The sequence below is a fragment of the Panthera onca genome, chromosome A2 (genome assembly GCF_046562875.1).
Source record: "Panthera onca isolate mPanOnc1 chromosome A2, mPanOnc1 haplotype 2, whole genome shotgun sequence".
NCBI classification, from domain to species: domain Eukaryota; kingdom Metazoa; phylum Chordata; class Mammalia; order Carnivora; family Felidae; genus Panthera; species Panthera onca.
Genome location: NC_138340.1, coordinates 148,815,139 through 148,840,822, shown reverse-complemented (window position 1 = coordinate 148,840,822; position 25,684 = coordinate 148,815,139). Strand labels below are relative to the sequence as shown.

At 39.1% G+C, this 25,684-nt stretch overlaps 1 protein-coding gene across 4 annotated transcripts in view; it reads right to left on the bottom strand.

The window, feature by feature from the left end:
• The window catches only part of EXOC4 (exocyst complex component 4), a 750,526-nt gene that overhangs the window by 657,258 nt on the left and 67,584 nt on the right, over positions 1–25,684 (bottom strand). For all 4 annotated transcript variants that reach the window (XM_060633916.3, XM_060633919.3, XM_060633920.3 and 1 more), the window contains exon 6: positions 12,435–12,678. In XM_060633916.3, the coding sequence (XP_060489899.1) occupies positions 12,435–12,678 (244 nt within the window). The remainder of the gene's footprint in view (positions 1–12,434; positions 12,679–25,684) is intronic.

Below are 25,684 nucleotides of genomic sequence, written 5' to 3'. Positions count from 1 at the left end.
CGGCACGCTACTAAAACAACTCTTGCAGAAGTCTCCCACATTCATTTTGCTCCATCTCATAGACACCCTTTCTTTAAATAAGTTCAGCACTGGTTTCTACGGACTACTCTCAATCCTCCTGGAAACACTGCCTCCCACTGGTCCACAACGCGATACTCCTCGGCTCTCCTCCTCCCTCTGGTTGCTCCTCCTCGGGAACCTCTTCCTCCTCTCCTGAATGGCTGTGCACTCCTCTCAATCCTCACACTCTCTCTGGGTGAGCTCGCTCAGCACGGCCTTCAATTTCCCACCTACTAACGATGCCTAAACCCATCTTCTGGCCAGTTCACTCTCCTGAGCTCTGGACCTCAAACCTCACAGGTCTCAAACAGAACTCATCCTATCGCTCCCCAAACCTACTCCTCCGCGGCCCCTACACCAGTGAATGGTACCACTTGCCCCAGCAAATCACCCTCACCTCCTTTCTTCCCCCAGATCCAATCAGTGACCACGTTCCTCTACTTCTACTCCTGTGCTATCTCTCAGATGGACCATGGTGCTCCAATGCCACTGCTACCCTGCTAATGCAGGCCATACCATCCACAAAAACAGCCTTCAAACTGGTCTGCTTTCCTCCGGTCCTTCCCTCTCCCTCTCTAGACTGTATACTAAGAGAGGGTAAGAACTGTGTCCAATTTATCACTGTATTCCAACATTTGCCATAATGTTCAGCATATGATAGGCAGTATGTATTTGTTGAAGGAATGAAACAAATGAGCTCCAGCAGGTCGGGGAGAGAGGGAGAGAGGCCTGGTTATAGATAACAAGGTGAGGAAATACATTTACGAATTATAATCTCCTGGTTTTATTTTTTATGTTTTATAGCCTCCTAGTTTTAGAAGACCACAATAAAAAAAAAATATTCCACATGTAACTATCCTCTCAAAAAGATAACCTTACCAACCTTAACATGAGAATCAAAAGAAGTATAGTTCAAGCTGAAAGATACACGCACTCAGAGCTAACATTAATAATACTGTAATAAAATCCATTTTGTGTTAAAAAAGAAAAAAGAAACATACGTGTCAAGTTGAAGAAAGCGCTTGTTCTTTAAACATACATGCGATGTACCTGGCAGGTTTTTAAAACAGCCCTCTTGTAAGTAACATGTTACTTACTTCCCGATCTTGCACTAACCTCCCACCTGCAGCCACCCCAATCTGTGTCATTGCCAAGAAACAGAAGGAGAAAATGTGGAGGAACAGGTACAGTTGCAAGGGGCAAGAAGTGTCTATGGTCTAGAGCTGGATCATCAAGCTGTGAAAAATGCTCAACATTTAAGGTGAGATACGACTATCTGAATCTAAACTTAACATCCAGGGAACCTTGAATTAGTCATTTGGCTGGAAAACCCATGCCTGAAGCCAAGAAGCTGCCTTACTCGGTCACGAAGCAGACACACACACGAGGTAGAAAATCGGTTCCGTTCTACTACTTATCTGCAGAGACTTTAATATCAGGGTTCTGCATTTTCCCACTGACAGACCAAGGCAAACACCACAGAGTATTTATTTTCCTACCACTATGCTCTAAAAGATAAGAAGAGACTGAACTCGGAGCTTAGGTCTTACATGAAAAAGGAAAAGAAACTGATCATCAATTATTTCCTATCAAAACGGTCTCAGTTTTACATGTCTCTACCTCACATACACAGTTTCATAATAGGCTTGGCTGAACTAGCAGTTTTCTTTTCAAACAGGACAGAGACCCCCATTTAATCTTCAGGGTTATCTAATGCCTACTTTTAAAGGCAGAGTAAGTTTTGCCACTTATTAATAACAATCTTCATGTAAAAAGAAGTTACTATTTGAGGAGTGCTGACTAATTCTCCATCTGTGCAATGAAAAGAACGGGAAAAACCATTAGCAACATAGACACGGAGCAAAAGTAAGAACACTGAGCTGGGCCCCGGCTCTGGCGACTCTCCTCCTGTGTCACTTCCCTGACAAGTTGGCCTCTTGTGCTCAGTTTCTGAATTCTCAGTACACAAGCGCAAATGAATTTTTAATTCTAACAGAGGGCAAACTAATGACTAAAATTAGAAAACAGACCCAGGCCTTCTTCCTTTTAATTAAAGTATCGGGGTCATTTTTTCCACAGCCTTTCCCAGGATAACCTCCTCGGTTGCAGGTGCTGGGAATGCTGGACGCCACCTGCACAAGAGTGACACTGGATCACGATCTCACACCGTACGCAAACATCAACTCTAAATGGGTTGAAGACCTGAACGTAGACCTGAAACCATAAAACTCTTAGGAAAAAACAGAGGTAAGCGCTTTGACATCAATCAGCCTTGGCAACGATTTTTTGGATCTGACACCACAAGCAAAGGCAGCAAAAGTGAAAACATACAAGTGGGACTGCATCAAATTAAAAAGTTTCAGCACGGCAAAGGAAACCCCCAGCAAAATGAGAAGCTGCCTACAGGATGGAAGAAAATATGTGTAAATGACACATCTGATAAAGAGTTAATATCTAAGATTTTGGGGCGCCTGGGTGGCTTAGTCAGTTGAGCATTTGACCCTTGATATCAGCTCAGGTTGTGATCTCGCCTCGCGGTCATGAGATCAAGCCCTATGTTGGGCTCTGCAGTCAGGCTTCCTGGGATTCTCTCTCCCTCTCTCTCTCTGCCCTTCCCCCACTCATTCTCTCTCTCTCTCCCTCCCTCCCTCCGCTTCTGCCTCCTCTCCCCTGCTTACTCTCCCTCTGTAAGATAAAAAAATTCAAATAAGGGGCACCGGGGTGGCTCAGTCGGTTGAGCGTCCGACTTCAGCTCAGGTCACGATGTCGTGGTCCGTGGGTTCGAGCCCCGCGTCGGGCTCTGGGCTGACGGCTCAGAGCCTGGAGCCTGCTTCCGATTCTGTGTCTCCCTCTCTCTCTGCCCCTCCCCCGTTCATGCTCTGTCTCTCTCTGTCTCAAAAATAAAAACGTTAAAAAAAAATTTTTTTTTAAATAAAAAATAAAAAATAAAATTCAAATAAATAAAAATAAGCAGAGAGCTAAATATTAAGACATTTTTCCAAAGAAGACATATAAATGACCAAAAGGTACATAAAATGGTGCTCAACATTACTCATCACCAGGGAAACGCAAATCAAAACCACAATGAGATACCACACCTCACACCTGTCAGAATGGCCTTTAACAAATGACAACAAGAAAACAAACAAAAAAAAAATATGAAAAATAGTATGAGAAATAGTATGAGGGCTTCTCAACAATTTAAAAATACAACTACCACGTGATCGAGCAATTCCACATCCGAGTATCTATCCCAAAGGAAATGAAAACAGGATCTCAAAAAGATGTCTGAGCTCTCATCCTCACTGCAGTGCTGCTCACAACAGCTAAGACAGGACAACAACTTCAGTGTCCATCAATGGATGAACGGATAAAGAAGATGCAGTGTGTGTGTGTGTGTGTGTGTGTGTGTGTGTACACGTTCAACAGAATATGTTCTTGTGATGAGAAAGAGGGACATCCTGTCATTTGTGACAACCCTCATAATACTTGAGGGTACTATGATAAGTGAAATAAATCCAACAAACACGAATACTGTACATTCTCACATACGTGGAATCTAAAAAAGCCAAACTCAAAGAAACAGACTGGAATGGTATCTGCCAGGGGCTAGGGGTAGAGAAAATGGGGTGACGGTCAAATAGTATAAACTTCCAGCTCCAAGATGAGTTAAGTTCTGGGTAGCTAATGTATAGGAGGTGACTGTAGTTAATGCCATATTATACACATGAAAATCGCCAAGGGTGGATCTTAAGCTCTGACCACAAAAAGGAAAATGGTATTTAATTGATGTGATACAGCTGTTAGCTAATGCTACAGTGATAGTCATTTTGCAACATATGAGGGTGTCCTTATATATTGTTCTACGTCTTAAATTTATGCCATGTTGTAGGTCAACTACACCTCACTAAAGCTAGGGGGAAAACACCTCTCCCCCATTCCGAAATAATATTCATCAGAGTGGAACAATAGAAAAATTATCCATAAATCCACTTCTCAGCGATACCTGAAGATGTTAGGTGTGTATTTTTAGTACGAGAATGTGCAAGGTCTCTAGGGGAGTTACTCAGGTATCTAAGTCATCTGTTTAATTCTCACGCGAGCTAATTAAGACCCATTTACTCTGTGGCTGCTGATCATACTTCCTAACATGTCCAGCTATCTCTGAGAGGCCTGTCATTGATCACCAGGGGGGGCCGGGGGGGGGGGGGGGGGAGAGAATGGATACGTCAGTGCAAATACCGCCTTTCTCCGGTGGAAAAACAAAATCGGCCCAGGAAGGGGTCAGGAGCATCATCTTTATGTAAGACAGAAGGCAAACTTGCACGATGAAAAGACAGCGCTTCCACTCCTCTTTCTACCACCACCAACTGCTGAGTTATTTGAGCGTTCCCATTTCCTTGGGCAAATCTGGGATTAATAATAATGTCCCTACCTGTGATGACGCCAAAAGTGAGGCTCACTCAGGTGAGATACTGGATGACAAACTGCTTTGCAAAGCATAAATGCCACCAAACTACCAACCGGTGTGATATCTGTAATGTTATAAAGAGTGTTCTCAAACTTTGGCATGCCTGAGAATTACCTAAGGCAAGACTCCTGTGGGGCCTTGCACCCAGAGATTCCAATTTAATCACCCCGCCCTTTCTAACTTTCAAACGGCATTGGTGACGCTGATCTTCCGGTATGCAGTGTGGGGATTTTTTTTTAAAAATTCACAGCCTCTTATTTATAAATCACCTTTTTGGCAGCTTTTTCTTATTCATTCATTAAACTTCTTGGGCATTTAATATGTGCTCAGCCCTATATCAGGCTGCAAACACAAAGTTAAGCCCCCTTTTACAAAAATCACAATCCGATGTGATTAAGAGACCATGATAATGGAATGGGCCAGGAGTTAGAAGAGCCCATAAAGTGTGACATCCCAAGGGATACCACCGTCAACATCAACGAGGAAAGACTGTCATTTGACACAAGTTTTTTGTCCGTGTGTTTCTTCAACGAAAGACCTAATGTCAGTTTGAATGTGGAATACCTTCCATCGAACACCAAGTGCACAGAAAATAAGACTTAAGGCAGCTCCCACTATCTGCCACATAGAGGAGTGGTCCTGATGCAGCGTGATGGCTATCACCTAAATGTTATCAGTATCCCACGAAACAGATTTTACCTGTCATCCCTACAACTGGCATGATCCCTAATTTGACCCTGCAAACCCTGCAAAAACAAGAGAAATCAAAAGCAGCGTTTGTTTGTTTTTATTACCCTGACAAATATAAAGATGTAAACGATGTGACATTAAGCCCTGTCCCATTTAGCCAAACATGTTTACAAGAGAGTAATGAACATTACTAACTCACCTGATATGTTATGAAGCTATTACCAATTTATTTATTAAGTCTTACCAGGAACCTACAGAGGTTTGGAACCAGTACCATGTTCCGTGGTAATAAAGTTTATGTTTTAGTTAACAATTGGTATATTAAGTCCCACATGTAAAGAATTAACTCCTTTCATCTGTTCTAAAAATATTGCAATAAAGCTGCAGGGGATATATTCTAGTCGAAGAATAGTGGAATTTCTTCTGTATGTCGCTAGTTCATCCTATCTATCCATCCTTCAGTGTTTAACAGTTGAGTATATTTAAAGCATGTTCTCACTGATATGTGTAATCAAAAGGAGAGATTTAATCAAATGATACCATAATCACTGAAGTTAAATTTACTTGCTTCCCGCTTGCTTTGATTCGAATTAACTACTCATCTAAATTACATCAAGGCCCTCCCTGATTCCAAGCATGTCCAGGTGCTACGTGTGGTGCCCGGGAATGGCCTCAAGCAGCCACAAGGACAAATGCCTGACCTTGCTGCAACGCTGCTCCAAATGACTTTTCGGTCGAATACAATGACCAATCCCACATAATCCTACATTTCAGATACTTAGGAGAAGAACTGCTAATAGAGAAATAAAAAATGAAAGGCAATGCTACTTCTTTAAAAAAAGAAACATATGCCTGACTCTAGCCACAGATCTGAATGAACCATGAGAAGTGTTTCATTTGTCTTTTCATAAACACTGCATTTGAACGACAAAACTAATCTTGGGGACTGAGCCTTCAGACTTCCTTATAGACAGAATTACTGTGTAAGGATGCCCTATTGTATCAGTATGCCCTCATTCCAAGTTCTGACCTCTGAGTTTTAAAAATATTCTTAAAGCTTATTTTTTTTTAGCTTTTAGAGCAGTAATTCAATGATTTATGCAAACCTCCCAGGCTTCACTGACTGACAAACCAGGGGGGAAAAAAATAGTTTTAGGAAATGAGGCAAATACCAACCTTGAAAAAAAAACATGACTATAAAGTAAATGATTCAGTGTTAGAATTATTCTGCAAGCATTCAGCTAACACTCACAATCAATTACATGGCAGATACATAGAAGACACAAATGAAAGGGGGCATACAGCCCATTATAATACAGTTCATTAGTGTTATATCTGCTTAAAAGTGGTGTGGCCACTCCTTCAGATTCCAGATGTATCAAAGACATAAATATTAAAAATGAGACTACATAAATACCAGAAAAAAGTTGAGAAATTTTACTTATACTCTAAGAGTGGGAATATCTAAGTTTAACACAAAACTCAGAAGGTTTGAAAGAAAACACTGATAAATACAGCCTCATTGAAACAAAAACTGTAATATATAATGCCTACATGGCCAGATATCATAAACAAAGTCAAAGGAGAAAAAGTGAGGGGAAATTATAAAATAAATCTCAAGGAACTAGTTTTCTTAATAAATAAAGAGTTCCCACAAGTCAGTAATAATAATAATAATAATAAATACCAGAAAAGTAGGTAGTTCGCTGAAAAGGAATAAACATTATTTGAACTCTGTATTATTGAAAATTACAAATTTTAAAAAGGAAAAAGAACAGGAAAATAAACCACCCTGTATCTAGAACACTACTTCAGGAAATATCATTTACAGCTAATAATATATTATCTGTATCTCCACCCACTCTCAATTCAGATTATTTTGAAGTAATATATTCAGATACAACCCAGGTATCATAACAAAAAAATTTTTTACACAAATGTCAAGTTCAACCTCACTCATATTAACAACAACAACAAAAAAAAATGCAAATCAAAACCACCTTGGAAATACCATTTCACCTATCAGCTTGGCAAAGATAAAAAAAAAATGTTTGATAATACAATCTGTTGGCAGGGGACTATAGAAACTCTCAAACATTGCACGACATGAAAACTTGGTATTAAGAAAAGCACACTGGCAATAATTATCAAAATCGTATCAACCACAGAGGTCAGCACAAACTTTGAAAATGCTCTATTGAGAATCTAGCTGCTTTCCTTCTCCCATCTTCTATATGGATGCCAAGCTAACTGCTCCACTGGAAGCACAACTGATAGGTGCTATCAGTGAAAAGAGCTTGAAAACAACTATTATAAAACACAGGAGCTGCCTCACTTTATCTAAAAACACACAAGAAACACCTCAGTGCCCACTTACCCGGACCAGGTCAGGTGTCTGTGGTTATATGCTCTCACGGCACACTCTGTTCTTCCTCTACAGCACTTCACACAGTTTGTAACAATATACTTACTGAACAGTTCTTTGATTAATGCCTTTACTTCCCTCTAGACTTTAAATTCTATAAGGACAGACACTATGTCTTATTTGTTTGGCATTTTATCCCAGTGTCTGGTCCATGGTACATATTCAGTACACGTGGAATTCACTCTTTCGTTCAACAAATATTCACTATGGGTCAAGTGGGTACTGTGATTCCTTCTGGAAATAAGGTGATAGGGCTCTGAGCAAGGCAAATCCATTCTCCCTCAAGGCTTCCATTCTAGAAGCAGTCAGAAAATAACCAAACACACATAGCCACACACATACATCATAAAAGGTAATCTAACGGTCACGATCCAGTCGGCCTGCCGACAGGTATTACATTTTTCCATACTGATACCCCCAGTAGGCATTTTCATTTTTAATGATTTTTTTTCTGATGAAAATAACTTTAGTACTTTAATTCTTAAATAATGAATTTATTTCTCACTAGACTTCCTAACAGTTACAAAATAGAGGGGGGCAGATCTACAGCCATTATCCAAACACAACTACTTTTAGCGTTAAAGCAGATTTCTTTCCCGTGTCTTCCACAAACCTTTCTTTCCTATCACAGTGAGCACAGAATATGCAATGTTCTCTTTAGCTCTCTTTAGATCAGACACTGAAGCTCCCTTCATTCGTAACCAAGATGGAGGAACACGGCAAAAGGACCTTCCAAAAGGAAAAAAGGTCTCCATAACCCGCCATGGCTTCCACGGACTCAATCCCTCCTGCCCTCTCCAAGACCAGCAGGTTTACCAAAGTGGAGCAGCCCTGCACCACCTCTTGCACGATCGGCTGCCTCCACATTGAAAAAGGACCATTTCCAAATAGATGGAAGAGCTGCCTCACGCACGCCAATCACTGTCTTTTCCCACATCTTTCTTTCCTCCGTCATCTTTATTTTTTTTTTTAATTTTTTAACATTTATTTATTTTTGAGAGACAGAGCATGAGCGGGGGAGGGGCAGAGAGAGAGAAGGAGACACAGAATCTGAAGCAGGCTGCAGGCTCTGAGCAAGCTGTCAGCACAGAGCCCGATGGCGGGGCTCGAACCCACAAACTGTGAGCTCATGACCTGAGCCGAAGTCAAATGCTCAAGCGACTGAGCCACCCAGGCACCCCTCTTTCCTCCATCGTCTTAACGTTGCACCTCTGAGGGGATTTTATTTCTCTTAGCTCTTCCTCATGCTTTTCCTATTTGTTAATTATTAAAGAACTTCTTCCAGCTTCTTAGGCTCAAAAATGGTATGAAATGCTCATGAGCTAGATTTGAGGAAAGAATCAACAATTAGGCAGCAGGAGATGGAGGAAATCGGTAAGGTGCTGTGCAGACTGGAGACCACATTCAGCATCTGAAACTGAAGACCCCGGCTGCCTTTCTGAGGAAATTATGGGTAGCGAGAGCTTCCGGGAGATTAGCAAAAAGCACATGTTGCCCTAATGTTTATATCGAGCTGGCAACAAGACCATCTGAATATTTTTCTTCAAAAGTAAGTAGAGGTTTATGGACACCACCCAGATTACGAATGAATGAAAGGAGTATCTCTCCTACACACAGAGCACAGATCGTCGGGAGCGGGGGTGGGGGGGGTGGGGGGGGGTCGGGAAACAAGTGGGTCACCGAAGTGATTTTTACAAACTGGCTGAGGAAGTATCCTGGCTCTCTCTGCAGGAAGTGAAACATGACCATTCAGTAGCCTGGTTCCTTCTACTTTTCTAGAAGAATAGCACACCATATAAATTCTCTTTCCATAAAGACAAATGACAACAGGCCTGCAATGCATCACAACCAGAATATATTTAGTAAGATGATGCTGAACAATGGAACTTTTAAGCAAAGTTACAGTAATGGTGTCTTGCCTCACTGCAGTATTTATATGCTTATGATCTGAAAGAGGTTATTTCACTACGGGGGGGTGAGGGAAAGAACGTGCATAGTGGGGAAAAAGGATTTGTGGCTCTTTTTGCCTATACCCCAACTTTAAGAAAAACAGATTCTGGTAATTTAGCGTAAGATGCCCTGGATGGTAAATAATATGAAGCTTTGCAACTTGACTTCTTTCTAAGATAAATGCCACTAACACATCCCAGTACAGTTTAATGAACACAAAGTACCATGCAGGCTGCAAGGGATAATCTGACAACATCCCTTCTAAAATTTTCAGCCTCTGGAAGTAACAGTGCCAATCACTTTTGAATGACGTTCCCAAGGTCACTAATTGGTGAGTTTTAAAGCATTTGAAAGCACAGAGCCCTCACAGACTAGCATGAAACTATCAGTCGTTTGGAATCCCAGCCCAAGACTTTCATCTTTGATCTCCAAGAGGAGTGCTTCACCCCAAATGTTTGCTTTCTCTGTATTATTCTATCTCACCACAGTTTCGGCCCAGTTTTTCAGATCCGGTCATTTATAAAATGGGATCATGTGACACACCAGAAACCAGGGCAAGCAGCTGGTTTACTTTCCAGTGTCGAATATACCCTACCCACAACAGCCTCTAAATACGGACGACGACAAAACTTAAAGAGGGTGGGGGGGGAGACCCTGCTGCTGACTCATTCCTCACAGGGAAACAGTTATTATTTCCTGGGGCAGTATGCTGAATTTCCACCTCCATAGCTGTAATTTCTACTTGTGAATTCTGGAACGGGCTTAGGAATGGAAGAGGAAGAGGTCAAAATCCTATGAAAGACACATTGCTTTTAAGGGTACTGTAATGAGATTTGCAGAAAAGTTATTGATCCGTGCCCTTTCGTTTCATTTTCAATATACCCGATAGTCATGTTATTTCCCTATGAAAGTTCAGGGTATTCATCTAGGGACTTGCAGCAGCAGGGCAAATAGCAAGCCAGACCAGAATTCTGGAGTGTTCATTAGTAAGGAGGCAAAAGGTCTTCACGGAAATCCAGGCACAGGGCAAAGAAAGAAGAAAAGCAAAGTTCAGTTGAGAACCATTGCCCAGCCTCTCTGGATCACAGGGTGAAGCAAAGAACATGGAAGTCGAGGAAGGAGGCAAGAATAAACAAACGCGTGCATCCACATATATGAATGCATGTGATAGCTCTTGCTGGCGCTACTCGACTAAACTCTGATCATAAGATCTCACCTAGACCAAGCAACCCTCTAAGACAGGGAGTCTTTTCTTCAGATTACAGAGCTGGCATTCAAAGTCAGGTCCGCCTGACTCCAAAGCGCATGCTCATCAAAACAGGTGCTGGGAAAGGGTCTACGGCAGGAGATGGGTTAAGGATGGTTTCTTCACCAATTGCACTTCCAAATGAAGTTTAAAAGGCAATTAATTTTTGAAGACATTTAAGGCATAATCAAAATCAATGTGGTTTAGGTATAAAAGAATATAGAAAATGTAAATAGGAAACATTAATTTTTCCCCAAAATTTAAAGTCTGGAGAATTCCATACTAAGTAAGCTATTATTTCTCCTTACATTTGTTATCTGCTTTTTAAAAAAAATATATTAAAGCCCTAAGTACACACAGTAGAATTTCCTTAACAACAGGTCTACGATATTATGAGCCCTTCTACACACGGTCTGGCACCTCCCAGGGACTTACGTTATTGGAGAAACTGAGAAGACACGCTTCACTCTGCCCTCTGCTCTCACCGGAAATCGTAGTTTCTATTTTTTGAAACTGATGTGCCTATTGGCAAATAGCACCACACATTAAAGAAGAAAGCATAGGACAGAGGAAAGACCATAGACCTGCCTTCAATCCCAAAGCCAGCCACTTGTTCTGTGACCTTGAGCTAATAACTAGTTTCTGAGCCCCAGTTTCCCTGGCTGTACGAAGTTGTCGTGAGAATTCAATGAGATAATATAAATTGGCTTGAATACTGCTTAGTACTTAATATTCAATAATTGGTACATTTTTTTTGAGTATTAACAATATGCTTTTTTTTAATGTTTATTTCTGAGAGAGAGAAAGAGAGAGAGAGAAGGGGAGGGGCAGAGAGAGAAGGACACACAGATTTCGAAGCAGGCTGCAGGATCCGAGCTGTCAGCACACAGTCAGACGCGGGGCTTGAACTCACAAACAAGATCATGACCTGAGCTGAATTCAGATGCTTAAATGACTGAGCCACTCGGGCACCCCAATATATGTTTTTTTAAGCTTATTTATTTAAGCAGGGGAGGGGCAGAGAGAGAGAGACAGACAGAGAGACTCCCAAGCTGGCCCCAAGATGTCAGCGTGGAGTCCGACGTGGGGCTCAAACTCATGAACCGTGAGATCATGACCTGAGACAAAACCAAGAGTCGGCTCTTGGTACCCCTGTAGTTAAGAAGTTTTAAAGCATATTGTTCAGGAGCACCTAGGTGGTAGTCGGGTAAGCATCCAACTCTTGCTTTCAGCTCAAGTCACGATCTCATGGTTGTGAGATCAAGCCCCGTGTCAGGCTCCAAGCTGGGTGTGGAACCTGCTTAAGATTCTCTCTCTGTCTCTCTCTCTCTCTGTCTCTATCTCTCTCTGTCTCCCTCTCTGTCCCTCCCCAGCTGCCACGTATGCATTCTTGCTCTTAAAAACTAGACCAAAAAACCCTTCTTAATTACATCAAAACCAGCTGAATCATGCCTACTCAAGCTCTCTCACCAATCTGAGTTTGCATGGGCTCTAGCAGCCCAAGTGCAGGAAATAATGCTAACAGGAGTTAGTCACCAATCCCCCATCCTAGTAAACGTACAATACCCAGAGTTCTCAAAAACACTATTTACCTTGGCTGGTTCTCCACGGTGAGGTTCTCTCCTCTCTGATAGCTACTGTCTGCGACCTGGGTCGTAGACCGCTTCACAATTTGCTGAAGCTCCTGCTCCAAGCGTTCTTTGATTGCCTTAACGGTCTCTGGGACCTTCTTCAGTTTGGCCAGCCCCTTGATGAGGATGCCCATAAAAAGGGTGCTGTTCTCCTCTGGATCCAACTCCAAATCCTCCTTGATGTCCTGCAGGTTTACCTCCTTGACTGTAAAAAAAAAAAAAAAAAAAAAAAATCCATTACAAAATTCAAAAACAGAATAGGCTGACTAAATGGGATCACTGCTTTGATTACTCCCGTAATGGAGTCAGAGAAGATTTCTTCAACTAAATTAATAATTAAATCATTTTTACACATTAACTAAGAATCACAAAATAACAGTTATATTCCTCAAATCATTCCCATCCGTTAAAATAAGAGGTGGAAACCATTAAAAACAAGCAAATCTCCACAGAAAGTTTTCCACAGACTGCCCCATCCACAGTCGGTCAGTCCATGACACTGATGAAGCATTCACTGTTCATAAAACGCCATACTGTGGGGCGCATGGGTGGCTCAGTTGGTTAAGCATCCGACTTCGACTCAGGTCACGATCTTGCACTTTGTGAGTTCGAGCCCCGCACAGGGCTCGGTGCTGACAGCTCAGAACCTGGAGCCTGCTTCGAATTCTGTGTCTCCTTCTCTCTGCTCCTCCCCTGATCACGCTCCCTCCCTCCCTCCCTCTCTCTCTCAAAAACAAATAAATGTTAAAAAAAAAGAAAAATTTAATAAATTAATTAAATAAAACACCATGCTCGGTGCTGCAGGAGAATTCTAAAGAAGCAGACCATAGTCTCAAAGCTCTTACTTAATAGTTAGAAAAGATAAGTAACTTGATAAGAAGAGATTACAAGTTAATGTAGAAAGGTAAAGAAGTTAAATAAGATGAAGAAAAATAAAGGAAGAACAATACGTTATCAGTGACACAAGACTCTGAGGAAAAGAGTACTAAGTAAGGAGTTTTCATAAATACAAAAGAACCACCTTCTATTTTTCTTTAAACATGGGTCCACCATAACACTCTCTGCTGTAAACAGTTCTTGCTAATCCGTGCTAGTTCTCAGAAGTAATTTTCTACATCCAAAGTCTCTGTAGATCGGCAGAGGACAGCTTTCATGGAAACCACGTGGTTTGGGATTGGAAGAGGACAGCCCAGCACAGTGCTTCTTACCGCCAGGGGGGAGCTGGCAGGAACAAGGGATGAGGCTCTGAGACCTCTGTTAGCCACTGATAACCACAGGCCTTCCCTCCAAACTAACACAGATACACACGAAACTTCTCACGGGATGCCAGGGGGTTCACAACTACCAAAGAACCGCAGGTTAAAAAAACCTCTCGCCCAAAAATCATTCTCTCCTATTAAAAATGGTTGGGTTAAGGGAGAATAAAGCAAAAGTGAGTGCAAGCCTGAAGCTGGACCCCAATAGTGAAAGTTTTCCCCATCCTTCATCCTCCTTTATTCTTCAAAACGAGTGGCAGGTTTTTAAAACATGGGATATCCTGAAAGAACGCGTGCATTCTTCTCCAGTAGATTCAAGCTCAACTACACTATGGGCCCCACTCCAAGTTGTTCAGCACCGCTGGAATATACTGGAATCTATTTATTGGGGAAGAATAAAAATATCCCAGCCTATGGAGTAAATCCTTGTACCCGCTGCCCAAAGTCCCCAAAAATCCCTGCTTCAGATGAATGCAGTCTCTTCTCCTCAATCCTTTTTCTTTTTGTTCCCAACTCATAAAATGCACTTAAACATGAACCAGAAACATTTAATGATGTGCATGATACAATTACTTGAACAAGCTTGCTCTTCACTGAAGACATCCTCTCAATATTTATCCATGATGCTGAAACGATGTGGAGAAAGAGAACCACATAAGGAAAGACCAAATTCCTATGATTTTCTCTGCAACATAGAGGACATCTGATGATATGGTATTTAACTTAAATAATTTTAATACTAGTTAAAGCAGGAGTAGAACCAAAGTGGCTTAAACCTCTGAAGATGACAATTCTAATGGCAAATCAAAAACAACAACAACAACAACAACAACAACAACAAAGGGGGGGGGGCATTGATATTTCCAAATGTGACATCCCAAGAATAGACATTTTAGTTATTGGTTTTGCTTTATACATTAAGAACTAGCCACCTCAGGCCACAGAATCACTGCATCCTGCAAAACCAATCCCAGCAGCAAGAAGAGAGAAATACTTAGCAGCCAAGGAGCCATCTAAATTCAGCATGTTAGAGAGGGAAAATGAAACACAACTATAAGCGGGGCTTCAGGCAAGGGGACAAGAGTAATAGAAATTTAGCTGGGAGAAAATGATCTTCACAAAAGGGCACCTATGAGTCACAAAAGACACAAGCAAAGGGCCATCTGAATGTGGCAACCACCTGCGGCAAAAGCGATTGGCAAGGAGATAAATGTAGTTTAAATCAATAAGCCCCTAGATTATGTGGCACATAGCTACTTATATGTGTGCTAATATGATAGATGGCCTATTAAAAAATAACAAATAAGCAAGGTCTGAATAATAAAATGCCACAGCCCCAAATGACACATTTCTGTAGAACCTTACCTTTCTGTTTGTCTCCTGAAATCTCCTAGAGCATAAACACTGAATGGATCCAATATTAATTAATTTATATGATCTATTTCACTTACATCAGCTGAAAATTAAAAAGGCAATTTAAAAGGATAATATAATCAACCGTGAAGACTAGTCCAATAATCACAAAAGCCCTGTGAGGTCAGAGAGAATTATTGGTGCTTTGTGGAAAAAGGCTTGTACAAAAATAAAGTAGCTGAAATTCAGCAAGGGCCTCACACCACAATTAGAACAAAATGTACATATTTCTAAACTACCAAACGCTACCAAACCATTCCCTTGTATCTACAGTGATAGAATATGTACTCACCATGTAGGTTTGAGAACACTTTATAATTAGAAACACTTGACTCTCTTACCTAGTTCTGTTTGATTTTTTGCTCTGAGGATACTTACCAAGTGAGGATTTCTTGAACCCGGTTTTAAAGACCCTTACTGGCAGGACAGCGTTAAATATTAAGACCTTCACATCTTTAACCCATTATTTCTACCAAAATCCTACTGGTCCCAATTGGTCTCTATTACACGCATAGATGGGGAAGGAAGGAAAGAGATACGGATGTGTAGATATACATGCCTAAGTGCATAGAAACCGTGTCTGTGGTTTGAGGCTAAGCAGGGATTCATGGAAGGTTTAAGTAAGACACGCTGGGACTCATGGAACAATTAACTAAATGATATCTCAAGTCCTTTCAAGCTCCACAATTCCATGATTCTATCAACTTAGTCTAAATCTCTACATCTCCAGTTACATGGCCCATAGCTAATTATGTGCACCTAGATTATAGATAGCCCATTTAAAAAAATAACAGATAAAGTGAATAATCCATTTAAGCTCATAAGTGTTCTATAAAAGAAAATCACCTTTTGTTTCCCAGTGAGTACAGGAAGCAATGTAGACCAGTATATAACTGCTTTCTTTTCTCAGTATGTTTGGTAGGAAAATATCAGTAACACATGCCACGGCTATATACAAATGTTATCAAATTTGCACAAGAAACCTGGTAATACACTTTAACTTCGTATTGAATAAGCTTTATTATTTGACTTAACATTTATACATGTTGATTGAGTTGTAAAATAGTGGTAGTGTTTACCACAGAAACTCCTGGTAGATGTCCTTCCTCATACTATGCACGGTACCTAAAGTATGTAAATTTGATATATATGATTTTGGCCTACATACATAACTTCATTTAGCTGTTGCATAAAAGAACATTATATAACAGGAGAACTGGGTCACTGTTGAACGGAATTCAATATAAAAAGGGGACTTCAAAAAAATTACCAAGCCTAATTTGACCAATAAAGTATCAAGAGAATTACACATCCAAAATGCTGCCCCCAGAGATGGGAATCTGGCCTCAGAAGAGTAACAATACTCTCAGGTAGAAAATAAGAAAGTTACCACCTAAAAATAATTCTGTGCTTCTGGTCAAAATGGCACTGTAAAGTCGTACTTGAGATATCCAATCTCAAAACACAGGTATACATAAAGTATACATTAAGAAATTAAAAAAATAGTCTGGTTCAAAATTGAGAGTAACACCTCTGTGGACAAGAAATGGAAACGAGGAGTGGAGCCAAAGGATGTATCCAGTGACCTGTGTGTGGACAAGCAGGCAGAGGCAGGCAGGTTTTAGCCCAGGGGTGTTACAGAGACTTAACACGCACCACTGGCCATATGAGCTGACAAAATCCTCCATTAAGACTGCAGGAACAGGACCAAATCCAGCTCTAGACCTGGGTACGCTTTTGGCCTCTTCAAATCCTTATCTTCCATTCATGTCCCAGTGGAGATACTTGGTCAACCCTATACCTTAAATACCATTTGTTTCACCAATAAAAAATTACTTTTAACATCTTTTATTTAACGCACCCACTGGTACAGATCGAGAGCGCAGTATAGGATGCACTACTGGTCGCCTCTGGAGTATAGAATCTTGATTAGGGTCTTTCAAATGTTAACTAACTATCTCTGAAGTGTGGATTCCTGATTAAGGTACTTCAAAAATGTTAACTAAGCACCCCTAAGGTGCAGATTAAATTATTCCGAAGGAAACTACAGACAGCATAACACTCCACTCCAGAAAGGAGACTGACAAAAAATATTGCCAACTGCTACTTGGGCTGTCACTGACATGGAGCTAGGGGTTTTTACGGTCGCAGTGTAGGAATAGTTTCAATTCAGAGGTGGAGATGAACCCCACACTGCAGTGAGGTTGGAAAGCACAATGAATGAACATTGGTCCCTCCACAACTGAAAGTGGGCTAAGGGGGAAATGATGGTATGTTTGAAGGGGAAGGTAGAGTGGAGGGAGGATCATTAGGATAAAAACCAACAAAACCAACACGTGTTCAGTTGCCCTTGGGACAGCACTGAATGTACATTATCTCTTTTTAGAGCAAGGAGGATGCATCTTTGAAAGTCAAGGAGTAGCCACCAATGGAAGAGTGGCTACTAAAAATATAACAGGGATACAGGAGAAGAGAAGAGACAAGGAGGAGATGAACAAATTCATACTTTATATTAATATTCAATAATATCTAAGGTTTTATAAGTTCAATTGCCCAAAAAGATAGCATGATGTAGTAAAAAGAGCAAGAGCTGGGCATCATAGAATTTTAGATTTGATTATCAACTTTACCATGTTCTAACTGTGTAAATCTCTCTCAAGTCATTAAATCTTGTGGGACCCCAATTTTTCCATCTGTAAAATGGAGATAACATCGATACCACTGTGTCTATCAAATGAGATAATGTGATATCAAAACACAAAAACAATCCCCTAAGGAAGTAAAAAAAAAAAAAAAATGTACTTTTAAAATTTCCAGCTTTAGCAACTCCTGGATTGCTGGAGACAATGGTAGTTGCTTAGGTCTCCATTTCTCCATATTCCCTCCAAAACAACATATAACAACTAGAAGAACAAATAAAATTTGTGCAAATAATACCCTCAGGATAACCTGGAAGATAGAAATTGCCCAAAATTCACAACTGTAATAAGAAACACCTCATCCCAGCAAGCAATCTCTCAAACTTTTGCCCCACCCCTGCTCTGCCACAAGGCTTTGTCGCAAGCAAGCAAAAGCAGGCAGGTGAAGAACCGTGATGAAGAGACAAGGGACTTACTGATGATCCTAAGATTGATCTAAAACTATCACTAAAAGAGACAATGTCCACCCTAAGTTTGAAAATACCCAAAAAGTATCCAAGTAGATGAGAACATGGACTACAGGAGAGAGAGAGTTTAAAAACAGACAATTTGCAAGAGTATTTGAGACCTATAGCTTCTATGGGAGAAATAAGACAAAAGGAAGAGAGAAATGCCCTGTGACTACTGGATAGTGAAGGGAGAAAGAAGCATAAAGAGAACATTCAGGACCCCACAAGAGACTCGAAATTCTGAGAACAATCTTCTCCTACCATCAAAACAAATAATACACTCAAGTATTTGGATTTTGCTATGCTGACAGAAGAGGGAGCCAATGAGCTAGGAATTCTATAAAACACCCCATACCCATTTAAAAAAAAAAAAAACATAAAAAAATGAACAGATTCATATAAAGGTATATGGGGGGAGGGCGATCAGAAAATCCAACACACATTAACAGGAAAATTCAATAAATTTTCCTACAATAAAACTATCATGAAGCACAAGAAAACTAGATGACAACACTCCAGATGGAAGTAATATACTGAAACAAGAATCTGGGGATAAGAAAAGTCACTTTGAGTCAAAAACTCCAAAACTAGGAACAGACATGGACAAATAAAAGAAAGGTATGAGAAGAAAACAGACTAAACTCAGAAGAAATACAGAAGAAAAAGACGATTATTTCAGATAGGAAGAATAAATTATAAAATACCCAAGGGGAAACAGACTCAAATGAATATTTTATAAAGGGCATTGTGGAAATTCAGGGAACCAAAATAGGGAATAAAAGGGATATAAAGACAGCAATAAAGAGACCAAAGAGAAAGCAGTAGAAATGGAAGACAGGCAAAGAAAAAAGTACACATTCGAAAAAAACAAACAATAGAATACTTGAAATTATAAAGCAAAAAAAAAAAAAAAAAAAAAAAAAAAATCTTGAATCTGCAAAATAAAAGGGCCTACTGGGTATCTGGAAAAATTAACCACCCCACCCCCCAAAAAAAGAAAAAAAAAAAAAAAACCTCCAGGGCATATCCTACTAAAACTATTAAGTTCCTAAGTTAAAAATCCTCAAGGTCTACAGGATCACAGCTTACAAGAGCAAAAAATCAGTAAGTAAAATTGTAAACTAAGGCATTTATGCCCATCTAAGCTGTCCTTTAAGTACCAATGAAAAGAAAACAAAAAAGGGGGAAAAAGCAGTTAGCCTTAAGGAATCTTTTGATAAGCTTTATGCAACCAAGAGATAAGTGGGAAAACTTCAGCAAAAAAGATTGATGGTAAGTATTTAAAATATTTAAGTACAGATTTATGACAAAAGCAAAACGGGCCGGTGTGGATGGAAGACAACTAAGACGGGTATGTTGTGAAAAAGTAAAAATAACACAACTAACAATTGGCAGAAAAGAAAGGAAAATAAAGTCATGTTGCTACTTAAACAAAAGATGGGGATTAAAGGATACCAACAAAAACAGAAATGAGAGAGAAAGATTAAAGCATTAAAAAGGGACTAAGAGCATTTTATCCAAGTTTTTAAATACATTAAATAGACCATCACTGGGGGGAAAAAAATCACCTCCTAAGCCAAAAAAAAAAATTTGTTTAAAGAGCAAAGAATTAATATCCCAGAGATAAAGAAATACAGCAAATATATGTATTTATAAAATACTATGATAGAGTTGAGACAAAACATATTAGTCTTATCAACATATATTAATAGATTCAGCTCCCCTATGATAAGAAAAGGGTTTTTCAATCTGAATCAGAAAGAAAAGCTCAACAATATTGTTGATCCCAAAACTAGAAATTTGGAACAGCTAGAAATATAAAATGAACAAAGGTATGCCAGTCAAAAGGCATTAACCATAATGACAAAAGGCACATGCCCTCTAATACCACATGCCACAATTCACAATAAGGCTATAACATTTATGAATATTTATATACCAAATTAAACAGCAGCCACCATTTTAAAACAAAAGCTTCAAGTGATGCTGAGACAGAGGAAAAATCCAAGAGAAAACTTGAATACATCACAAAAAAAAAAAATGAGATAGAAGACCTAAACAACATAATTAAATAAGGTGGATCCTATGGATATATATCAAACCATCCACCTGGTAATAAAGAATGCATCTTTTACTCAAGTATCCATGGGACACTCATAAACACTGATCATATAATAAGCCACAAAGAAAATGTAAGTTCCCTGAAGTAAAAATATTACCAACAATACTCTCTGAATTCAATGCAATAAAGGTAGAAAGTATTACTAGAAACAAAACACACACAAAAGACCCTTTTCTTTATGAATGTAAAATCCTTCTACTAAAAACATTATGTTTCCAGCCAAATAGAAATTGAAATGAGATCATTTTTTTTAAATATATGAAATTTATTGTCAAATTGGTTTCCATACAACAGCCAGTGCTCATCCCAAAAGATGCCCTCTTCAATGCCCATGATAATGGAAACATTAAATATCAATGTCTATGGGACAAATTTAAAGTGTTGAGAAAAATTCCTGTCATTGAACACATTTATCAGTAAAAATTAAAATACATGATTTCAATGTCTAGATCAGAAGAAAATATAAGCCAAAAGAAAGCACAAAAAAGGAAATAAAGATAAAAGCAGAAAATAATGAGGTAGAGAAAAGAAAAACAGACCTACCCAATAATCAAAACACTGATTTCTTGAAAATTAAAAAAAAAAAAAAACCACCCTAACACAATACACAAACCACCAGCTACTTTGATCAAGAAAAGGGGGCTAGTGCAAATAAAATAAACAAAAGGAAAAAAGAAAATTTCAAAACCATAAGAAAATGCTTTAGAGACCTCTGCATAAATAAATTTGAAAAACTAAATGAAATCAATAATTTCCTAGAAAAATACAGATTAAAATTGATCCCAATAGAGACAGAGTACTTAAGGAGAGCAATTTACACAGGAAAAAACGGAGAAAATAAAAAGCACAAACATGAAAAATGTATCAGATCCAAATGTTTTCACAGGAAAATTCCCTAAACCTTCAAACACCAGAGAACTCCAATGCTCCAGAAATTGTTCTAGAGCATGGTGAATAAAGAAAAGCTTCCTAACTCCTTCTAGGAAGCAAATTATTCCACTGAAACCAAACTCCAATATGGTGGTGGTATCATTTATAAACATTGATGCAAAAATTCTAACTAACGTATTCACAAATAGAATTCACCAGCACATTGAGAAAATAACACACCATGATCAAGAGGCATTTTTTTCTAGGTAATGAAAAACTGGTTCAATAATAGGAAGTCTTGCACAGTAAGAGATTTAAAGATAAAATAGAACAAAGTGAATAAAAGACATAATAACAATTCACAAAAGTTAAAATGGACTTTAAACATTAAGGAAAATTGTCTCAACTGACTCCTAATTGTAGAAATGCAAACTTTTTAAATATTTTTAAGCTTTATTATTTTGAGAGGGAGAGAACACGTGCACAAGCAGGGAAAGGGGAGAGAGGGAAAATCCCAAGCGGGCTCCACACTGCCAGCGCAGAGCCCAATGCAGAGCTCAAACTCATGAACCATGAGATCATGACCTGAGCCCAAATCAAGAGTCAAATGCGTAACTGACTGAGCCACCCAGGCACCCCAGAGAAATGCAAATTAAACAACACTGTGACACCATTTTCACCTATCAAATGAGCAAAACTGAAAAACTCTAACAACACAGGGGTGCCTGGGTGGCTCAGATGGTTAAGCATCCAACTTTGGCTAGGGTCATGATCTCACAGTTCGTGAGTTCAAGCCCCACATTGGGCTCCATGCTGACAGTTAAGGGCCTGGAGCCTGCTTTGGATTCTGTGTCTTCCTCTCTCTCTGCCCCTCCCCTGCTCACGCTCTCGCTCTCTCTCTCTCTCTCTCTTCCAAAAGTAAATAAACATTAAAAAAATTTTCTTCTTTGTTTTAAAGTCTAATAACACATTATTTGGTGAGGCTGTGAGGGAAACGAGCACTCTCACACACTCGTGGTACAATGAACTACTACAACTCTTCTGGAGAATACCAGAAATACCAAAATAAAAGCATAGAACTTTGGTATTTGGAAATACCAAAATAAAAGCATAGAACTGTATATGTGTATACATGATTAAAAAATATTAATTGCAAAATGTAAAATCAAGGCACAGATTGGCAGAAGCAAGAAACCCACTGAGAGAAAAATGGTTAGTGTCCATTTAGCTTTCCTGTATGTTAGTGAAGAAAAGAAATGACATCTTAAAGCCCTCTGCACATGATGGGCATTTTACCAAAGAGTCCTTATACATGGAAAGATTGGCATGTGTCCAACGGAGGCTAAGTATCCAGAATATATAAAGAACCCCTATGAACCAATAAAACAAGCTAATTAGCAAAAATATGCAAACGTAAAATTATAAAAAAAATAGGTAAACCACATGAACAGTTTGTAGTAAATATATGAAAAATTCCTTATACACTCTAGTTAATGAGTTATTTTATTTTTTTTAGTGTTTATTCATTTTTGAGAGAAAAGACTGTAGAATAGCTTCAAAATTGTATCTTTTTTTTTTGTTTGTTTATTTATTTTAGAGAGAGAGACTGAGACAGAGTGTGAGCGGGGGAGGGCCAGAGAGAGGGAGACACAGAATCGGAAGCAGGCTCCAGGCTCCGAACTGTCTGCACAGAGCCCAATGTGGGGCTCAAACCCACAAGCCGTGAGATCATGACCGGAGCCAAAGTCAGACGCCCAGCTGACCGAGCCACCCAGGTGCCCCCATCAGGTATTATTTTTCAAAACTCATTTTATAAACCTATTCCATCCACAGAGGTTGAGTGATTGGTCCAGGTTCACCAGATGGTAATTATTGGAAGCTAGCCCCTTGCTGTTCCCACTCTAAAGAAGTAAGAGATGTATTTTGCAAGCCTTTCTCCCATTTCTCATCAGTCACAGTATTTTGTAATGTACAGGAAACTAATGTCTAATTTAGATGTAGTAATTCAACTATAACTTAGGTAAAAGGATGGGAGAAATGTGGAGAAAAGCCAATAATTGTAGTAAAATGTTGGTTTAAGCTTTTGGATTCTCAGTATGTCCTTTCATTTGGCAAACTGCCTTTGGAACGTTTTGACTGAGCAATTACTCCCGGGGTACACAGGCATTTCATTTGTGGCTTCTTTATTCATTTTTATGCATGCTCCTGCTGGGATTGCTGTGAATATAACCGTAATGAAACTGGACTTCTTACTTTCTTTCTTTTTGGTACCAGCATAGGTTAAGCAATAAAACCCAAAGAGAGCACAAATTAAATGATTTTTTTTCTTTCGCTGTTTTCTTACGTGCATTCTATTCCATAAAGTCTTGTTCTGGGACTTGATATTTTTCTTAAAAATTTAGGATTTGATATTTAAATTCTCTCTACATGGAGTGGGAGCTATGAATCCTAACATAAAAGGAGATGAAATTTTTCTTCCTGCAACTCACATATCTAGAATAATGAAGGTTCTCCAAAACAATAGGACACTTTTTGAGTTACTTCTGTCCTAAGGTTGGGGCCTCCCTAGGCATTTTAAATCAGTTGTTCCTAAAGAATCCCTCATTTGCTATTAAATATCTTGGTTGATTTCTATGATTAATCATAAATAGAACTGAGGACTATATTTTTATTTTATTTTATTTTTATTTTATTTTAGGGAAAGAGAGAGAAAATGGGAGAGGAGGTGGAGGGAGAGAGAGAATCTTAAGCAGGCTCCACACTGAGTGTGGAGCCTGATGCAGGGCTTCATCCCATGACCCTGGGATCATGACTTGAGCAGAAATCTGGAGTAGGATGGTCAACTCACTGAGGCACCCATAGCTCTAGCTGGCCCCTAGAGCTGAGGACTATATACAAAGGGGCCAAAATAGAATTATTAGTTCAGATATTTATAAATGTAAAAATAAAGCAAGGACAGGGTTTGTTAATTAAAATACATGTATTACACATGAGTATTATATCATATATTAGAGATTAATGTAACCATCTTCAGGTACTTCCCATTAGATTAATACATCTTAATATTTTTCCGTATTTGATTCAGATTCTTTAAAGAAAAATTACAGGTATAATTGAAGGCCCCTGTGAATACATGAATTCTTTCCCAATTCTTTTCTTCTCTCTTCTACCCTAGAGGTAACTACTGTTTTGAAATTGTTCTGTATCTTTGTCCTGTATGTTTGCACACTTTTACTGTTTGTACGTAAATGTGTATGTTGTATATTTGTAAACATAGAAACAATACATGTGGTTTATATATATATATACATATATTTGTATATAAATGTTATATATTGTGCATGTTTATATATACAAAGTATATTATTTTGAGTAGGGCTTAAATAAATTGTATAACTTGATTTACATGTTTACTTGATTCGAATTTGTATACTTTAATTAATTTGCTTATAATTGTATAATATGATATGTATCATTTTACTGCTTGGGTTTTAAACTCAACTTTGCATCTTTTGGGTTTTCTTATGTTACAATATAGCTCTAGTTTATTAGTTTTAACTACTGTATAGTATTTCATTATATAATCACAATTTATCCATTCTTCTATAGATAGGCAAGTTATAAGTTTGCAATGTGTCATTATTAGAAACCTTACAGGAATGAGTATGTTTGTACATATTTCTGTAGGACAGAATTTCCCCAACCACTGATCTCTTGGGAATGGGTTGTAGATATATCTGAGATAATGGGCCCTTCAGCCTTCGGGCGGGTAACTAGGTGGGTCTTGGGGAAATCAGAATCTCTAGACAAGTTCTCTTTAGCTACGTGCCGCCACCTCCCTTTACCCTAGTTGTACTATACAAGTCATTGTGCTGTATAAGTTATTTTGCATATGCGCCATAATGCCTAAAAACTGAGGAAGCCCAACTCTTGGGGGGCCACGTGTGTTATATATGTAGAGGAATGTTGGTGCATTTTAAACTTCATTTTCCAAATAGCTTTTTATTTTATTTTAATTTTTTGAAATGTTTATTTATTTTTGAGAGAGAGAGGGAAAGCATGAGCAGGGAAGGGGCAGAGAGAAAGGGAGACACAGAATCTGAAGCAGGCTCCAGGCTCTGATCTGTCAGCACAGAGCCCGACATGGGGATCGAATTCACAAACTGTGAGATCACGACCTGAGCAGAAGTTGGACGCCCAACCAACTGAGCCACCCAGGCGCCTGCCAAATAACTTTTTAAAGTGATTGTGCCAATGTAGGTTTCTCTGACCTGTGCATGAGCTTTTGTTTCTCTCTTTCTTGCCCTTAAAATTGGCTTTGTTAGACTTTTAATTCTTACAAGTGGATTTTGATTTTTACAAATCTGACAGGCTCTGTGTTTTTATTTTTTTCAGTTTGTTA